Source organism: Parasteatoda tepidariorum, chromosome 4, assembly GCF_982258835.1.
Source record: "Parasteatoda tepidariorum strain Cologne lab strain chromosome 4, Ptep-v5.0, whole genome shotgun sequence".
In the NCBI taxonomy this organism is placed as follows: domain Eukaryota; kingdom Metazoa; phylum Arthropoda; class Arachnida; order Araneae; family Theridiidae; genus Parasteatoda; species Parasteatoda tepidariorum.
In genome coordinates, this window is record NC_141758.1 from 62,745,830 (window position 1) to 62,764,723 (window position 18,894).

The following is an 18,894-nucleotide window of genomic DNA, read 5'->3' on the forward strand; positions in this document are numbered from 1 at the left end:
AAATTGATGTGATTTAACTCAAAGTTATACACGCTTCAAAATCTATTTAGTTGTTCATTAAAACCTTTTTTATTATTCACAGAGCTGTTATAGCACTATTTCTTGTGTTAATGATTATTGGAACAACTTTAGATGTTATCACGATTTTGCGCCAAGGAAATGATCCTGAACCTTTATCAGTTACAAAAAGTAAGTCTATTTTTTCGTTGTATTTTTTTTTTAAATTTAAGGCTGCTATTTCCTAATGACAGATGGCACGAATCTCTATTCATATTTTTGTAAAAGAAATGTATTATAGTTCGAAAAAAAGGAAAGCAACGTGAAATTATAAATATATTTGAGTAAATTTGCATAAAAGTTTCGATGCTGTTAAGAAGCCACTTTTGCATAGCTTAGTAAAATGCAGAATAAAATGGTAAATAAACAATTATAATAACCTTTAACATTATTTTTTATTATTTCTTCTTGCCGCTAGTTGTAATATTTCGACGAGAATTTGTATTATTTTTTAACTCTTTCAATTAATTAGAATATTTTTAACCACTTTCAAATGATTAGGATATCACTTCATCAATTGAAATTTATTAGGATAACTTTTTACTGTTTCTTTTTATGTTTTGGCGAAGAAACATTACAACTACGATATCTAACTACTTTTAGTTTGTTAAGATGGTTTTTTATCAAATGTTGTAATATTTTAGTGGTGTAGCATAACAACAATTGAAACCTCTTTTAATTACTTTCAGTTCACGAAGATTGCTGTTTACAAATTGTTGTAATGTTTTAGTAGTGTAGCATAACAACAATTAAAACATCTTTTAATTACTTTTAGTTTGTTAAGATGACTTTTTACTCTCTAGTTGTAATATTTTGGCGATGAAGCATTTTAACAATTTAGTCACTTAAATAAAACGCACTTTTTAATGCCATTAAATTTATTAACATAGCTTTTTATAGTTTACTGAATAGTTTCGGTGAAGTAAGAATACAGCAATTATATAATATTTTAACTTCTCAGTTTATTAGGATATCTTTCTTTCACTTGTTATAATATTTTAGCAATTAAATATTGTAGTGTTTTTAACCTTTTTAAATTGTTGTAATGTTTCTCCTCCATTTAATTCTGATGCTCCAAGATAATACACCATTGTTGCATCAAAACTTGCATGCAACCTCATTTAAATAAATGTGGTAATTTACGCTGATTTTTGTTTTCATTTATCATCATCTCAAAGTTTTATTCTTATTTAAGAAGAGTTGAAACTATGTTAAAAAGTTTAAGAAGAGTAAACGGCTTTTATTATGCTTTACTCAATTTAAACCTTTTTATCAACCCCCCCTCCCCTGCTCCAAATTTTTTTTGTCTCATTTAATGTATCAAGTTCAATAAAAAATCTTAAATAATGCATAAAAATAGATATAAAAAGAGTGTCCCAAAATTAACAAAATATTTGAATGAAATAGAACATTAATTATTTTGAGATGGCAAAAAAAGAGAAAGTTATTAGACAGCTGATAGTTAAGGGTTAGCAGAAATGCAGCACTGTAACAATAAACGTGTTTTCAATGCTGAAAACCCATGAAACAATCCAATTTCTGCATAAGACATTTCCTAGTCATGTAGTACTCTCGTGTTACGGTGATCAGAATCGGCCCCAGATCAGATCGGAATCAGACTTGTGATTCACCATTAAATTTAGTTCTGTGGAGTTTCTTTTCATGGAGCTATTAGTAGTCAAAGCTGCATGTTAACAATCCCACATCCTTCTGAGGAGTGAAGAATGAGATTTAACGCTACATCAATGAAATTTAGCTTGAATAATACAAAATGGTCATGGAAAATTTCAACAAAAGAGGGTGCATGTGCCAGAAAAGCCGTGGAGATCATTTGACAATGTGCTATTTCATCCCTATTCTTTGTACTTTATTTTTCAATTAATAAATATATATAATTTTAATAAAACTTTGTTTCAATTTTTTGTACTATCACATTTTACATAGTATTGCATTAAAAACCTTCCTATAAATTAAACTTGTTTTGCAATGACATGCATTATTTAAAATACTTATTAATGCTTATAAATAATTTATTTCTTCAAATCTATGAGCGTCAATATCAAATTATTCTTATTCAATTAAATAATTCTTCAAGTATCTTGTTTGTATTAAGATCTTTTCTTTGCTTTTTTAGAAACTTATTACAAAGCCCTGGTATGCTTCTCGGTCTACACAAATTACTTGAAGCTGATCAACGTCGACCAAAAAGAAGACAGCAAGCATTTGGCAGCAGTGAATGGCGTTCGATACATAACTGTTACCTGGGTTATTGTTGGACACTCCTACCTCTATGCTGATTACAATCAAATGAGTTGGTTTCTTTTCTTCATAAAAATATAAGTACTTAAAAACTCATATTTATTCCCTGGGAAATTAATCAATAACAAAATTTGGCATGTATGAAATGTTATTGTAAGTATAATCTCTTGACAAAATAAGAGATTCAGTTTAATTATATCAGTGCTCTTTCTGCTTGAGATTGTGTTCCATGAAATTTTGTTAACGAGACTCTATATCATGGTATGTTGGTTGAGTTAGATTGATATTCTGTCAGACGATTAAGACACTGCCAGATAAAAGTTTTGTTTTGTTCGCGTGATGTTTTGACTCGCGATGTTTTGTTTTGGTTAGCACGGCATGTTGCCTGAGTTAGATTGAGATTCTGCCCCACGATTAAGACACTGCCAGATAAAAGTTTTGTTTTGTTCGCGTGATGTTTTGACTCACGATGTTTTGTTTTGGTTAGTTTATATCCCAGGATATCTAATTCTTGCTAAGACATATCTATGTTAGTGTTACTTTCTGTCCCCACAATGTTTCGTCTCAAGAGGATTTTACCCCGCATATTGTATTTGTATATCTCTCCGGTTTTATACTAGTCAGTTTATGTCCCAGGATATTTTGCTCTTGTTAAAATATATGACGCTTGTGTTACTTTCTGTACCCACGATGTTTCGTCTCAAGAGGATTTTACCCCGTATATTGTATTTGTATATCTCTCCGGTTTTATACTGGTCAGTTTATGTCCCAGGATATTTAGCTGTTGTTAAAATATATCCATGGCGCTTGTGTTACTTTCTGTCCCCACAATGTTTCGTCTCAAGAGGATTTTACCCCGGTATATCTCTCCGGTTTTATACTGGTCAGTTTATGTCCCAGGATATTTTGCTCTTGTTAAAATATATCTATGATGCTTGTATTACTTTCTGTACCCACGATGTTTCGTCTCAAGAGGATTTTACCCCGTATATCTCTCCGGTTTTATACTGGTCAGTTTATGTCCCAGGATATTTTGCTCTTGTTAAAATATATCCATGATGCTTGTGTTACTTTCTGTACCTACGATGTTTCGTCTCAAGAGGATTTTACCCCGCATATTGTATTTGTATATCTCTCCGGTTTTATACTAGTCAGTTTATGTCCCAGGATATTTTGCTCTTGTTAAAATATATGACGCTTGTGTTACTTTCTGTACCCACGATGTTTCGTCTCAAGAGGATTTTACCCCGTATATTGTATTTGTATATCTCTCCGGTTTTATACTGGTCAGTTTATGTCCCAGGATATTTAGCTGTTGTTAAAATATATCCATGGCGCTTGTGTTACTTTCTGTCCCCACAATGTTTCGTCTCAAGAGGATTTTACCCCGGTATATCTCTCCGGTTTTATACTGGTCAGTTTATGTCCCAGGATATTTTGCTCTTGTTAAAATATATCTATGATGCTTGTGTTACTTTCTGTACCCACGATGTTTCGTCTCAAGAGGATTTTACCCCGTATATCTCTCCGGTTTTATACTGGTCAGTTTATGTCCCAGGATATTTTGCTCTTGTTAAAATATATCCATGATGCTTGTGTTACTTTCTGTACCTACGATGTTTCGTCTCAAGAGGATTTTACCCCGCATATTGTATTTGTATATCTCTCCGGTTTTATACTAGTCAGTTTATGTCCCAGGATATTTTGCTCTTGTTAAAATATATGACGCTTGTGTTACTTTCTGTACCCACGATGTTTCGTCTCAAGAGGATTTTACCCCGTATATTGTATTTGTATATCTCTCCGGTTTTATGCTGGTCAGTTTATGTCCCAGGATATTTAGCTGTTGTTAAAATATATCCATGGCGCTTGTGTTACTTTCTGTCCCCACAATGTTTCGTCTCAAGAGGATTTTACCCCGGTATATCTCTCCGGTTTTATACTGGTCAGTTTATGTCCCAGGATATTTTGCTCTTGTTAAAATATATCTATGATGCTTGTGTTACTTTCTGTACCCACGATGTTTCGTCTCAAGAGGATTTTACCCCGGTATATCTCTCCGGTTTTATACTGGTCAGTTTATGTCCCAGGATATTTTGCTCTTGTTAAAATATATCCATGATGCTTGTGTTACTTTCTGTACCTACGATGTTTCGTCTCAAGAGGATTTTGCCTTGAATATTTTAATTATATATCCCTCAGGTTTCGTCCTGCTTGGATTGTGTCCTAAGATATTTTGCTCTTATTGAAATATATCTATGAAGTTTGAGTGACTTTCTGTCCCTACGATGTTTCGTCTCAAGTGGATTTTGTCCCGTTTATTTTAATTGTATATCTTTCCGTATTGTATTTTTGTCATTGATTGATACTATTTATGCATTTGATAAATTATTTAAAAAATATATATAATATTTGAAGGAGGGATTTATTGTGCAGAATAAAAAATAGAGGTGGCAGTTTAGATTATTTTATGGATTATCGGCAAAATTCATTTATTCACGGTGATGACACTACCCAATCCAAAAGTAATCTAGATATCTATTGTATTTTAGAATTTCATATTTCTTAATGTTAACAATATGTTGCGTTTCCTTTCCTTGTTTGTTACAGATCAAGCAATGCGACTGTCAGGTTTGCCACCAAATTTCGCCTTCCAGATTATTGCCAATGCCATGCTTACAGTGGATACTTTCATAATGATGAGGTACGTTGCACCTAACACTATAAAACTCTCACTTTCTAATCACATCAGTAAATTCAAACAAATTTTACTTAAAGACTTATTAATTTTCGAAGCAATTATTTATAATTTGGATTGTAAATTTTAATTTCCACATTGTTATGAATGTTTAATGTGGAAAAAATTTTGATACTTTTTAATCTTCATCCCTAAATATTATAATTTACATTATCAATGTAATAAAAAGAATTTGGTGTTTGAGAGATAACACAACAATTATGAGTCACCTTATATTATTTAATATACTGCATATCCTGTCTTTCAAATTATAAAGGCTTTTTTTATGATGATATTTATTGTAAGCATGTTGTAATTTTTTATGTAACACCAAATCTAATAAAAGTTCTTCCTGCTTTTGCTGTCGCATTTGCATTATTTTGATGAAACTGTCAATTATAGTGTACCATGCTAGTGAATAGATATTATTATCCGTCATATAGTATCATTCTGTAATGCATTGGTAGCCTGGGACATAATGATATAAACCTTATATTTCAAAAATATTACATATTTCAGCGGGATGCTCGTTACATATGGTGTTCTAAAGTCACAAGAAAAAAGAAAAGGCCTTAATATACCCATGTACATATTTCATCGCTTTTGGAGGTACGTTTTCTTAACAATCTTTCTCTAAACTCAACAATTAATCCTTTTATAATGTTTATGCGTGTTTTTGTCAAGTTAATTACAACTATTTTCTTTACTATTATATTAATTTTTTTTCATTGGCGGTTACAATAGTTAATACATTCAGATTTCTGACATTTATAATTACTTATGCTATAAATTTTATAGCTTGTGAAAAAGAAGATACAAAAAACAAATTTTTGATGAGGCAAATTTTATTCAGATACTTTTTTTTCTGCATTCCAAATAGTACTTCTTTTTCTAATAGTACAGGTGGAAATATCAATTATGAAAGTTAAAATTAGGGATTGTTATTCTCAAATTTTTCATTTTCTAATTCTAGTTTCCATTTTATTCTTATAGATATAATATTTTTTAACGCTTATTTTACTTAATTTAACAATGATTACATCTTATTTTTATTAAGAAAGATCTTAAAAAGCATTCTGCTAATAAGATTGGCAAAATTGCAGTTCTTATTTTTATTATTGAATTTCGCATTTAAATATTTTGCATTTTATAACTACAAAATGTGCAGTTACGTAATTTCTTGCAAATTTGTGCAATTGGAAAACAGAATATGGTAATATTACCGTCTGTCTGGTTCTATGAGAACTCCAAAAAGCACGGAAACTTTTATCAATGCTCTTTCTTAATGATTCTTGTAAAATTAGTAAAAAAATATTGTTTTTAAATATGCGACAAAATTTGTTAGGTGTGGTAAAATTTGGAATTTTTATCATGATGCCTTAGCATGGCATAAAAACCATTTATTCGGTTAAACTTATTTTTCAGTTTCATATCTTTTACTTTAATGAGTGGTAATAAAAACTGTAATATTGTAAAGCAGAATTTTCGGTGAAGCGTTATCATATAAACGGAAAAACTACCAAATGCCTAATTTAAAAACCATATATTTTTATTTTTATTATCAGAATGATGGCATCTTTTACCAGAAATGTCTTTATCATACAGCATTGTAATTTTCCAGATTTTTTTTTTAACCTATAGTGTGATTGTTTTAACCAGAATGGATTGAAACTTAGAAATCGCTAATTACTTTGATGTAATATTTTACAGGTTGACTCCCCCATATGCAATGACCATTGGATTTCTTATTTTAAGTCCTGTTCTTGGCTCAGGGCCAGTTTGGAAAGTTACTCTCGATCCTCTTATTGCCAATTGTAGAGCGAATTGGTGGACAAATCTTCTCTACGTGAACAACTACGTCAATACTTATGATTTTGTAAGTAAAAAGAAATTTTGGTGCTACACAATGTCAGTTGATGTCAAACATTCATAAAGTCTTAATATTGTTTGAATGCATAACTGCCAGTTTACAACATCAGTAATTTTTTTTTAAGTAACAGCACAACATTTTAATACTTATTAACTCAAATTAACGCATTCCAAACTTAGTTCTGACATCTGAAGTGTCATATCATTATTTCTTTGCATAGTTTACCTTAATAGTAATTCGTTCTACTTAGTTTGCTTCATCAGTAAGTTTTTTGAAGTAACAGTGCAATTTTTCAATACACTAATTAAAATTACAAATTTTATAAAAGGCGAATAGGTCTGGAAGCTTAAATGTTATAACATCTTAATTCCTCTACAAAATTCAACTTAAGCATAATCAACTCTTTCTACTTAGTTTACTTCCTCAGTACGTTTTTTTAAAGTAACAGTGCAATTTTTCAATACTAATTAATGCAAATTAACACTACATTCTTTATAAAAAGTCGACAGTTCAAATGTCACAATACCTTAATTTTTTCTCAAAGTTTTCCAAAAAATAGTTCATTCTTTCTATCGAATTTACATTATTAGTAATTTTATTAAGTAACAGTGCAATCTTTTAGTACTTATTACGCCAATTAACCCTCTAAACTTTATAAAAATACTAATAGTTCTGACAGCTTAAATGTCTTATCATTATTTCATTACATAGTTTACCTTAATAGTTAACTCTTTCTACTTCATTTACATTATCAATATTATTTTTTAAATTAACAATGAAGTTTAAAATATTTATTAAAGCTAATTAACACTACAAAATTAAGAAGACTAATAGTTCTGACAGCTCAAGTGCCCTAATATCTTAATTTCTTCACAAAATTTAACTTAAAAGTATGTGTTTAGGAAAAATTGATTCAACATAAAACCTTAATATCGGCACATAGGAATGACTCTGGGGACACCTATATACCATAATATACTGCCATAATATGGACACCAATTGTGCAAATTTGTAACAACATGAAAATTTCTTAAATTGAATTATGTTTCCATTTAATTTGAATTATACTGTCACATAACCAACTAAAGATGGTTTAGTTTGCACTATTATGTAGTTCAGCTTTGCACCTTATTTAAGTTGCAGTAAATTTAAACCGCATTATAGTTCAATATGTTCTTCAATCTTTGATCGTGTAGAATATTATCTATTTGAACAACGATCAATAAAAAAAAAATTTTCATATGTAGCAATTCGATTGTTTTAGTTGTATACAATAAAAAAACAAAATATTTTGTTTATTAACTTTGACTTTGACTTGCAGTGTTTGGAACATACTTGGTATCTAGGAGTGGACATGCAATTACATATTTTGGGTCTCTGTGTACTTTTGCCATTGATAAGGTAATTAATTACTTTTTTATTTAGCTAATTTTCTTTTAAGCATTTTTCAATTGTTGATCATACCAGGGGCGCTAATTTATTAACAAATAAATACAGTCAAAACATGTAGAATTCGATGTTTTGACGTTATTTATTATTAGCTAAATTTTTTCAATATTTCTTAACTGTAAAAAGTGTTGGGTAATGCATAGCTAGTTTTAAAAAGGTCCAGGTGTCAAAATTTTAAAATGATTTAAATCATTAAGTTTTTTTATTTGAAAAGTCAAAACACCTGTTGAGCAAACATTTTAAATTAAACAATTAAATTTGTCATACATTAAAAAAAATTTATCACTGTTACAACGCTGTGTTTTACGAAACTATAAAAACAACTAGGAATTAAGTTAAAATATGAATGCGATTATGAATATTCTTGTATTGAAGTAAAGGAATTTAATTTTATTGCTCAAAATGCGAAAAAGGATTAAATCAATTATGTTATCAGCTTAATAATGTTTACTTATTTAATATCGCATGCAGTTTTAAGAAAGTGCGCAATAATCTGCACATTTTTGTAAATTATTAGAGTTTTAGAAAATTAAACTGACCTGACTAATCTGTTTTTTTAATTTTGTAATATTGCTCTACATTTAAAGCAGAAAAGCATTTTGAATCTTGACATATAGAAAACAATTATAAGAACATATTAACAGGGAATTAAAATTTAAAATAAAATTGAACAAATGTTTAGAATAAAAGAAATTGTACTTAATAACATAAGAATTTTCTGCTTTTTTTTAAAACTAGCTATATGAATTCATATTGCACATTAATACATAATTATCATATATGGCGTGTTAATTGCTTTTAATATTCTTTTTATCTTCATTAAGATGTTTTATTATCAGTATAAATTCTCCTTCATAGATGGCCAAAACTTGCAGCAGTAGTTGGTGTTGTGCTGACAGTTGGAATGTGTGCAATTGCAGCGATTGTCAATCTTATTCACGATTTACCACCAAGCCCACTCGGACTTTTCCCTGATCCAGAGTAAGTGACGTAGTATTTATTTTTTTTACTGTACACGTGAAATGTATGTACTTTATTTCCCTCGCACTAGTGTTGCACAATGAGCTTTTGGCGACGGTGTGGGAAGCATGCCTGAGGATAATCGGAAGACATACCATCACAATTGAAGATCGTTAAAGATCAAAGGAGGAAGAAAGGTTTATGAAAGCTGATTCTGAGATGAAACGAAATTGCTGGGGAATAGGAAACATTCTTCTACGGCAAGGCTCTTCTTCACTGTGTAAAAACTCTCGGAGAGAACTGAATTTTTACTTTTTTGATTTGTAGTAATCCTCAAAGTATTTTTAACTATGCTGCTAGTGAAACAATCACATACTCTAATTAACCAATACAGAAACATAAAACAATCGCATAGTATCAGAACAACAACAAAAAAAATCACAATTATGGAACGAAAATGTTTGTACAGCAAAGTTACTAGTTTATATTCATTAAAAAGTACAGTGCCAGCAATCGTTTGGCTGTATGTTGTAATTGCAAACTTTTTCTCTAAATTAAGTGTAAAATATACTTCACTAAGTATGGCCAAAATTACCAGAATAAGGTTAAATTTACTGTGTTGAGCCGCGATGGCTCAGGGGATAGAAAGTTCGCCTTCCAATGAGGCGAACCGGGTTCGAATACCTGTCGATACGAATTCCGCATCCGGCTCGCACCGCCCACAGTGCTGACGTGAAATATCCTCAGTGGTAGGCGGATCATGAGTTAGAGTCCCCTTGCCGTCAAGCTAACCGTGGGAGGTTCTCGTGGTCTTCCTCTCCATGTAACGCAAATGCGGGTTAGCTCCATCAAAAAGTCCTCCACGAAGGCAAATTTCTCCCGATACTCGATCCAGGAGTTCCCTTCTCTTCTGGATTGGGTTCAAAATTACAAGGCTACGGAGTTGAACATTAGTAGTCGTAAGGTCGTAGGTAGTAGGGTCGTAGTAGGTAGTAGGTAGTAGTAGGGTATTAGTAGTAGGGTCGGCTGTTCAACGACGGTTATAAAATAAAAAATAAAATTTACTGTGTTCCTGGCTCTATCGAAACACTAAAAAGCTCGGTAATTTTTTCCTAAGCGCTATGATAATGATTTTGATAAAATTAAAAATAAAATATGGTATTATAATGCGTGTTTTTATTAAATGTTGTAAAATTTGGTAATTTTATCATGATACTGAAACCATTTATTCTGTTAAATTTACCTTTGAGCTTTGTATTTTTGTGTGGTATTAAAAACTATAATTTTGAAAACCAGAATTTCCGGTAAATCGCTACCATAAAATGGAGAAAATACCAAATGAAGGGCTTAAATACAGTATAATTTGATTTTTATTACTAGAATTAGTGTTATAGTCATTTTACGAGAATTTTTTTTCTGTGTTTAATGTACTTATTTTTCTATTTAGTGATCGAATCTACGTAGAGGTACCAAATTATTTCAAGCCTTATGGTCACGCAGCTCCATACTTTGTTGGAATGTTATTAGGATATATCCTCATCAAGAAACCTAAGATTGTTATTCCTAGAGTAAGAAATATTATTCCAAACTTAATTATTAACATTATTTGAATGATATATAATTTATGACGAAAAGCGAATTCTCAAACACATAACAAAATTGTTTCCTCAACTCGGAACTTCACTGCAGTGTTCACTGCCGACTGTTTGTACGGTGGTCAAGGAGTTGAAATCATGCCAGAAGGATCCCAGGTTCTAGTCTCGATTTGAGTATGGATGTAATTTTTATAGATGTAAATTTTACAATATAACATCTATAAAATCTAGATCAAAATATAATTACATCTATAAATATTAAATCGAAAAAAAGAATTGAATGGCGAAATGTTTTTGTTTTTTTACTTTTGACGAAATTACTTACTCGACGGGGAGACGATAGTTATTTCGTCACTTTAACGAAATTTTTGTGATATTTAAGTACAGTGTTCAGTTTCTTTTCACGGCATAGAACCTACGGGTTTGGTGTTATAAACAAATACAAAATAGATTTCAGCGACAATGACAGACAAAACACTGAGTCAACACAAAAGAAAAATGTAAAATATTGAACTTACCCTGTTATTGCACCTAGCCCTTCAATTTGAGTAGTTCCAACAAATCAAATTTTTAGCAAACTATAAAAAAATTAATCAATATATTAAAAAAGGAAATAATTTTTTTTTAAAAAACTATGATGCAATTTTAAGATTTAATTCTATTTACAGTCTCTAAGAATACTTGGTTGGCTCTTCTTTACCGCTTTGCAACTCTTCATAGTGTATATTGCCTACCCTTGGAACAATGAAAATGTTCCAGGACCAACTATTTCAGCCTTATATGCAGGAACCTCCAAACTCGTTTGGTCTTTAGGAATATTTTGGATGTTATTTACTTGCTGCACTGGAAATGGGGGTAAGTCATGCTTAGAAAATACTTTTCAGTTCAATTAAATTTTTATCCACAAAATCATTTTATTTGAAATATTTCCTCAACAAGCGCTTATAATCATTCAGATGGGCGGAAAACTGCTTCATCAAAAAATGTCATATTTTAAGCAAATTGATTGATGGATTAATAAAATTTAAAGACGAGTGTCTTTTTTAATAAATTAAAAATTATAAACGCAACCAAAATATGCATGAAAAAGTACGTAATACTGTTATAAAATTTTTAGTTAGATCTTGCGAAAATCATTAAAGTATTCAAACCGACCAATACGTGAAAAGCTGATTTAGAAAAAACGCCATTTTAAGTTGAACGAAATTCATTCCATCTATGTTTGAGTTAAATCATTATGCGCTGTATAATTAATATTAATTTGAGTTTGCGGCTTAAAATTTTAAGAATGTTTTTTTTCAAAAGTGCAGGCTAACAACGAAAATTTTTTCTTCTTCTTCTTCTTCTTAATGCTCTATTTCAACTAATGTGTAGAAAAGAAATCTGTGGAAATTTTGAAAACTCATTAAAAAGTCAAACAGTATAATTTGAAAACATAATAAGCATCATAGTGTGCTGTGCTCAAAATAAAAAACGAATTTTAACGAACAAAACTTAAACAAAATAAAAAACGAACTGAATAACTTTTGATATAGTGATCTGTTTTTTACGTTCTAAAATTCAATCCTAATGGTTCGTAACCATAAGCAACATGGTGCAAACGATATTTTAAATTATAAAATTCGACACAAAAAAGTACTTTATTGAAATAAGCTTAAATTTTTTCGACGAATTCATATTTCTGACCCTCAAAATAAGAGGGGAGGATAAAGCTGCAATTTGGAAAATACGTATTCTACCTCATTCACTCATGAAATGAAACTTAAAATAAATAAATAGTGTTAATCCAATAATTTTCCCTCAGGTATCGTAAATGATATACTTTCATGGAAGTTCTGGACTCCAATGGCTCGACTCTCATATGTTTTCTACCTCGTTCACCCATTAGTCATCTGGGTTCATGAAGCTTTTGGACATTCCAACATGTATACTAGTCACTACTTCTGGGTAATTATGCATTTATGTTGTACATTATTCAAACCAAATAACAAATAAAATAATTTAAATTTTTATTGCAAAATATGCACAAAATTCTAATACTCATCAAGATATATGGCTGCTGCTTTATTACCCATTGGCAAAATGGGTCCTGTTTTGGTTTTTATGGCGCGCACACTTTATTTGGGCGTCATTACACTTTTCAACTGTGTTTAAAGGCTTGGTTTCTTAGGACAGGACGCCGTCAGCTGGAAATCAGCGCTAACCTCTGATTGGTCCATTTGTGAGTTTGAAAGTGTACGTCATCGAACTCTCATCTTGAACTACAATTGCCGTCCAACTGAACTGCAGTTGGATTACAACGTGACGTTAACCACAGAAGCAATGGCGGACAACATCCAACTGCACATTGAAATCAGTCAAGATTTTGATTTTGACATTAAACATAGCTTCTTCATTAAACATAGCACTCTTCATTTAGCTCAGCCATAATGTGTTTTTTCTTGGACAAAGTATTTTATCTTCGCAAATACAATTTCCTTTAAAAAAAATTCAAAAAATTAAATTTATATATATATATATATATATAAGAAGAGAATGGAATGATAACACACAGCCAATCACACAAGACTTCTGGTTAATAACGCACAAAACAGCCAGGATATGAAAACCAATCCGACGACAAACATCAATTGAGACTGTTTTTGCAAACCTATGATTTGAAATGTTATAACGTTTAGCGGAGTCAAACCAGAAAAAAAGAATTTGAGCAATGGTTAACCAGTGATCGTAATTAAGCGATCACAATTTTTTTTAAATTATTTCTTCTATTTTTAAACTTATATCGATTTTGTGTTTTTTTTTATCTTGTTTATTTATTTTGAAACAATTGTTTCACTTTTTGGAAACAGTAACCTCTATTTCTTACTATTTTAGTTAAAATAAGGGTATAGCTTTTAGCTGTATTGCTGATTTAGTTCTTGTTTCATGACTATAAATTGGTGCGTAACATAAAAGTATATAAAGATATTTTCTTCAGATAAGAATTGTTTTTATCTAAATAGCTGTTTTTCTAGTTCGTAAAAATTTTAATTTTTAAAAAAAGTTTACTTTTTATACTTTTGGTAAAAACAAAAAACAGTTTATATTAAATGTAAGCTATTTTTACAATTTAAAACAAATTAGTTATTGCAGCATTTAAGCTTTGATTTTGCTTTGTTTTTTAATTTGTAACAAATATCATATTATAAACTTAATTAAACAGACTAAAATTAAATTATATTTAAAAGTCTGGTAAAAAAAAGAAGTAAAACTTATGCACATTAGGTGTTTTAAATCTGTTGTTATCAAACTAATGCGAAAAGCGGGAGGAAAAACATGAAACGAATTTAATTACCAGATGAATAACCTGGAGTTATTTCTAATAATCGCTGTTAAATTCTTATTTTATTCGGCAATCAAACAGGACAGATTTGGATGTTTTTATTTTCGCCTTACTCAGTAGTGATACCTCGGATTTTTACGTCATTTAATTTTTTTCTCACCTAAAATATTAATCCACGACCCCTATCAAGTTTACTTTTTTGATTTTATTTTTAAAATGGATTCTTACAATATGTTTGAAGGGTGGGGAAAGCGGGACACTTTGTGAAAGTAACAACGAAGAAAAACTAGGCCAAAAATATTTAAGCATTTTATGATACATTTTAATTTCTCCTAGAGTTTACCAAAAATTAATTATGCAAGTAATTTACTATTCTTCGAGCTTCTGGGATCAATTCTTTTTTGTTATTTTTCAGGTATATAACATTCTAGGACATTACATGATATCCATGGTGCTTTCACTTGCAATAAGTTTAACGTTTGAAGCCCCCTTCTTGGCGATGGAGAAGATTCTATTTGGCAGAGGTGGCGGTGACCATGGCGACAGTGCGAAGAGAAACGGCCATTCTAGAAATGGTACATTGAAAAACGGTTCTGCCCTTCCCTCCTATGATTCTGAGATGCGGCCCCATACATTCACAGCACCTTCTAAATCACATTATACAGAAAACCACAGTAATGGCTATAGAAATGGTGGTGATGGTTTATACAGACCAACCAGAGAGAATGGACACTATAAGAGTAATGGCCACGAAAATGGGGCATTTTGTCGCCTCTAATCGAATTTGGATCAAAAACGAACTTTTCACTTAAACGTCCATTTTCTTTTATTTCTTATAATCATATTACATGAATGTTATGTGTTTTACAAGAATTGTATATTTTTTTCACTTTATAAGCTTTTTTTTCAGAAAAGATAGTGCACGTATTCCATATTTGAAAACGTGTCTAACATTCACATTTAGTGTCCATATTTGGAAATTTGGCATAGCTATGCCGAAGAACTTATCTATCGACCATATTACCTGGACATACGATGAATTGTCTATGGTCTGTCAACATTATCGCTCTAGAGCAGTTAACAATTTAAATTATTGTTGACGAATATATTAAGAATATTGTTCACAATATTTCAAAAGTCACAAATAACGTCACCCTGACAAAATTTTTATATATTGTGGTCAAAGCAATTAACTAGTTTAATGATGCAGCAGATCTCATTTTACGGTTCAGCGCTTGATAGGAAATAATAGGTCAAGGAAAAAATATACATCATAGTTTGATATTGTTTTATGCTATTATATTTTGTTATTGATATTGAAAAAATGATAGATCAAAGAAGAAGATAGACATCATAGTTTGATATTGTTTTATGCTATTATTTTTTGTTATTGATATGAAAGATCAAAAGAGAAAATAGACATCATAGTTTGATATTGTTTCATGCTATTATTTTTTGTTATTGATACGATAGATCAAAGGAGAAAATAGATATCATACTTTGATAATGTTTTACGCTATTATTTTTTGTTATTGATATGATAGATCAAGGAAGAAGATAGACATCATAGTTTGATATTGTTTTATGCTATTACTTTTTGTTATTGGTATGATAGATCAATGGAGAAAATAGACATCATAGTTTGATATTGTTTTATGCTATTATTTTTTGTTATTGATATTCATATAATGGTAGATCAGAGGAGGAAATATACATCATTATTTGATATTGTTTTGCGCTATTATTTTTTGTTATTGATATAATGATAGATCAAAGTAGGAAATATACACTCTATAATTTGATATTTTCATTCCATTATTTCTTATTATTTACATTTTTTAAAAATATAGTTTAGTATTAATAATCTAAAGAATATTAGAAATTAAGTTTAAAACTAAAATTGATAATGTTTAGTTTTAATGCTCAGGTTCCTGGTAATTATTACAAGGATTGTTCTGGTAATTATTACAAAGATTAAGTGCATTGTTTATATAATTTCAAGTATCAGGATATCAACGCTATACGAAATAAAATTGAAAACACCAGTGAATAATGTGTTATTTAAAAAAAATTGCTTAATATCAAAATCTGTTCAAGCTGCTAAAGTTAAAGAAGCACATTAAAGGCATTTTAAGACATTTTTTAAGAAACAATATAGTAGAAAAAAAATTCAGCCAATATCCTCACACCACTTTTCCACGTAATTTAATTGAGATCAAATTTTCTAGTAGAAAATCTACGTCAAATTGACTGCATTTCATGCTTATATAATTATTTTTTCCTTCTGTTATACTTTTATTAACATAAGAAAGTTAATCTTAATTTAAAATGTCCTACATTTGAAATATATAAATGATTGTCAATTGCAAAGAAAAACATGACAAATATTTGTTTATATTATTAAAAAAGCATGTCTAAAAATTTCTATCAATATGCACTAATCATAAAAACGCTTATTAAAATTTGTTGTAGAACAAATTGAAAAGGAAAAAAAATTTCTCAATCAGTTTCTCAATGGAGGAAATGCTGGTTGGGTCTTGGGTTCCTCCAATTATTGTCGTGATAGCTGCGTTATTTGATGATATGATAATTTTCATAAACATGATAATGATTTAAGAAATATTTTTTTATTGATATCAAGTTAACTTGTTTTTCATTACCGACAATTGCAACTAATTTGTTTCTTTATCTATTTTGTCGATTTTTTTGGCTTTTTGGTACAATTCAAAGAACAATGTTTTGAATAAAATATTTTATTAAGTTTTTAATAATACTCTAAAACTCAAAAATCGCTAAGAGACTATTACGATAAATGGGGCTAATTACACCTAGTCGACTTTTTTTTTTATTTAAAAAGACATACTTTTCTAATTACAAACAAAATGCTTATTTAATATTGCAAATTGAGTTTTGAAAATTTAACTAAACAATAAGTTTAGTGACACTCTTTTAAAATGTAAAAGGTTATTAGTTTAGTGGTATAGTTATTGATGTGGTTAAATTGTTTCGATAATTTGGCAGTAATATGTCAATGGAAAATGCAAAAAAAGCCAGGTTATCAAAGCGGAGTATAAGTAGCTTTCTGTAGATAAAGCTTTTTGATTATCTAAATCTCGGTTTAAAAGTCAAGTCAGTCTCCTAGATAAATAAAAAAGCCACAATTTAAGTGCCTTTTACTTGGAGCAAAGCTGTAATATTAAATTATAAATGTCATCTTTCAGTTAAGATTTATCTGAAATTTAGAACGGACAAATAACTTAAATATATTAAAAGTTATTAACATTTCGTAAAAATCGCCAATTTAGTGACATTTTTTAGATGAAAATTATCAAACTCAATACCTTATCTAAGTTTTGTGAGACCAGATATGGAACATTGGAGTTAGTTTTCAAATATTAAAAAATTAGACAACAAACGCTTTAAATTTTTTCATAACTGTAGCCTCTCTACATATTGACATTTTGCGTTTTTTTTTTTTAGCATAACATAGAGAGTGCTACCTAAAGATAGACAAAACTTGACCTAACAGTCCTGATGATTAGTGGAGTGATTATTCATAATGATGTAGAAATAAATCATTGTTTTTTTTTCTTCTAAAAGTAAAAAAAAAATCTAATGAGTCTTTTTTTTTGTTGTATTTTTTCCATCAACTACTCCCATTTCAGGGCAAAACTTAGTTTTCCATTCATACATTTTGGTGGAAAAGTGTGCAGTGCTTTTAAACCTTAGTTTTCTATAAAGTGCTCTTGCTTTTTTTAAAAAAAAGTTGTTCCTGAATTCTTACTCGTACTTCAAATTCATTTACTTTAAGAAAAAATGAGAGTTTTTTTTCTTCAAATTCGGGACTTAAAGTACTTATACTTTAGCTAGTTACTTTTAAAACGTGTCATTCCGTTAACGTTAACAATTAGTTTAGTGCTTGCTAAGAGAGGTAAAGAATTTAATCCTTAAGAAGTTTAAACACCTTCATTTGGTTATGAATACCAACATAGACTCTAAATTAAAATAAAATTGCTGACTGATACATTTGAATCAATCGAATACGTGATAGCATATTTTACTAAATATTGTAGCATTTGTTTAAAAAATTACAAGCTATGTTTAGCAACTTGAAAGGGAAAAATCCAATTTTTTTTCTTTAAAATTTAATATTGAATGGGGGGAATTGTTGGCAATTTTCATGAATGCTTCTCATGAAAAAAAAAATTTCTTTAGGAAAAGAAAATTTTTATGTATGTATATAGAATTGTGTTGTTCAATACTTTTATACTTAACACATGTGTGGTACTTGCATTTCAAATGATACTTTGTAAGTAATTTTATCGTATGCATTGTACATTTAATAAAACATTTTTTTTAAAATATTGATGATATATATTTATTTATATTATATGATATATATTCGATAGAAAAAAAACAATTTATATCAAATAATAAACATGTATAGTACGCAAAAAAAGGAGCGTTCTGAATAACTTTTGATATAATGATCAGGGCTAAAGAGAATAGAAGGGCTAGTTCACTCCGCTCTTAGAGCTGAAGCTACGAATTCCCTCCTCATGACGTCACTGTGTCCACAGATCTAGGAGATCGCAAGCAAAGATATGATAACTTTGTATTTTTCTATTTGTAAAAATAAGTTAGA

The 18,894-nt window shown here is 29.7% G+C and overlaps 1 protein-coding gene across 2 annotated transcripts in view; it reads left to right on the forward strand.

Annotated features, from left to right (window-relative positions):
• Positions 1 to 18,615, forward strand: part of LOC107446966 (nose resistant to fluoxetine protein 6) — a 72,919-nt gene extending 54,304 nt beyond the window's left edge. For both annotated transcript variants that reach the window (XM_016061755.4, XM_016061756.4), the window contains exons 5-15: positions 83 to 189; positions 2,192 to 2,368; positions 4,927 to 5,020; positions 5,573 to 5,662; positions 6,764 to 6,929; positions 8,245 to 8,324; positions 9,231 to 9,353; positions 10,780 to 10,900; positions 11,596 to 11,782; positions 12,732 to 12,874; positions 14,665 to 18,615. In XM_016061755.4, the coding sequence (XP_015917241.1) occupies positions 83 to 189; positions 2,192 to 2,368; positions 4,927 to 5,020; positions 5,573 to 5,662; positions 6,764 to 6,929; positions 8,245 to 8,324; positions 9,231 to 9,353; positions 10,780 to 10,900; positions 11,596 to 11,782; positions 12,732 to 12,874; positions 14,665 to 15,027 (1,651 nt within the window). In that variant the 3' untranslated portion in view covers positions 15,028 to 18,615. The remainder of the gene's footprint in view (positions 1 to 82; positions 190 to 2,191; positions 2,369 to 4,926; positions 5,021 to 5,572; positions 5,663 to 6,763; positions 6,930 to 8,244; positions 8,325 to 9,230; positions 9,354 to 10,779; positions 10,901 to 11,595; positions 11,783 to 12,731; positions 12,875 to 14,664) is intronic.
• The last annotated feature ends 279 nt before the right edge of the window (positions 18,616 to 18,894 follow it).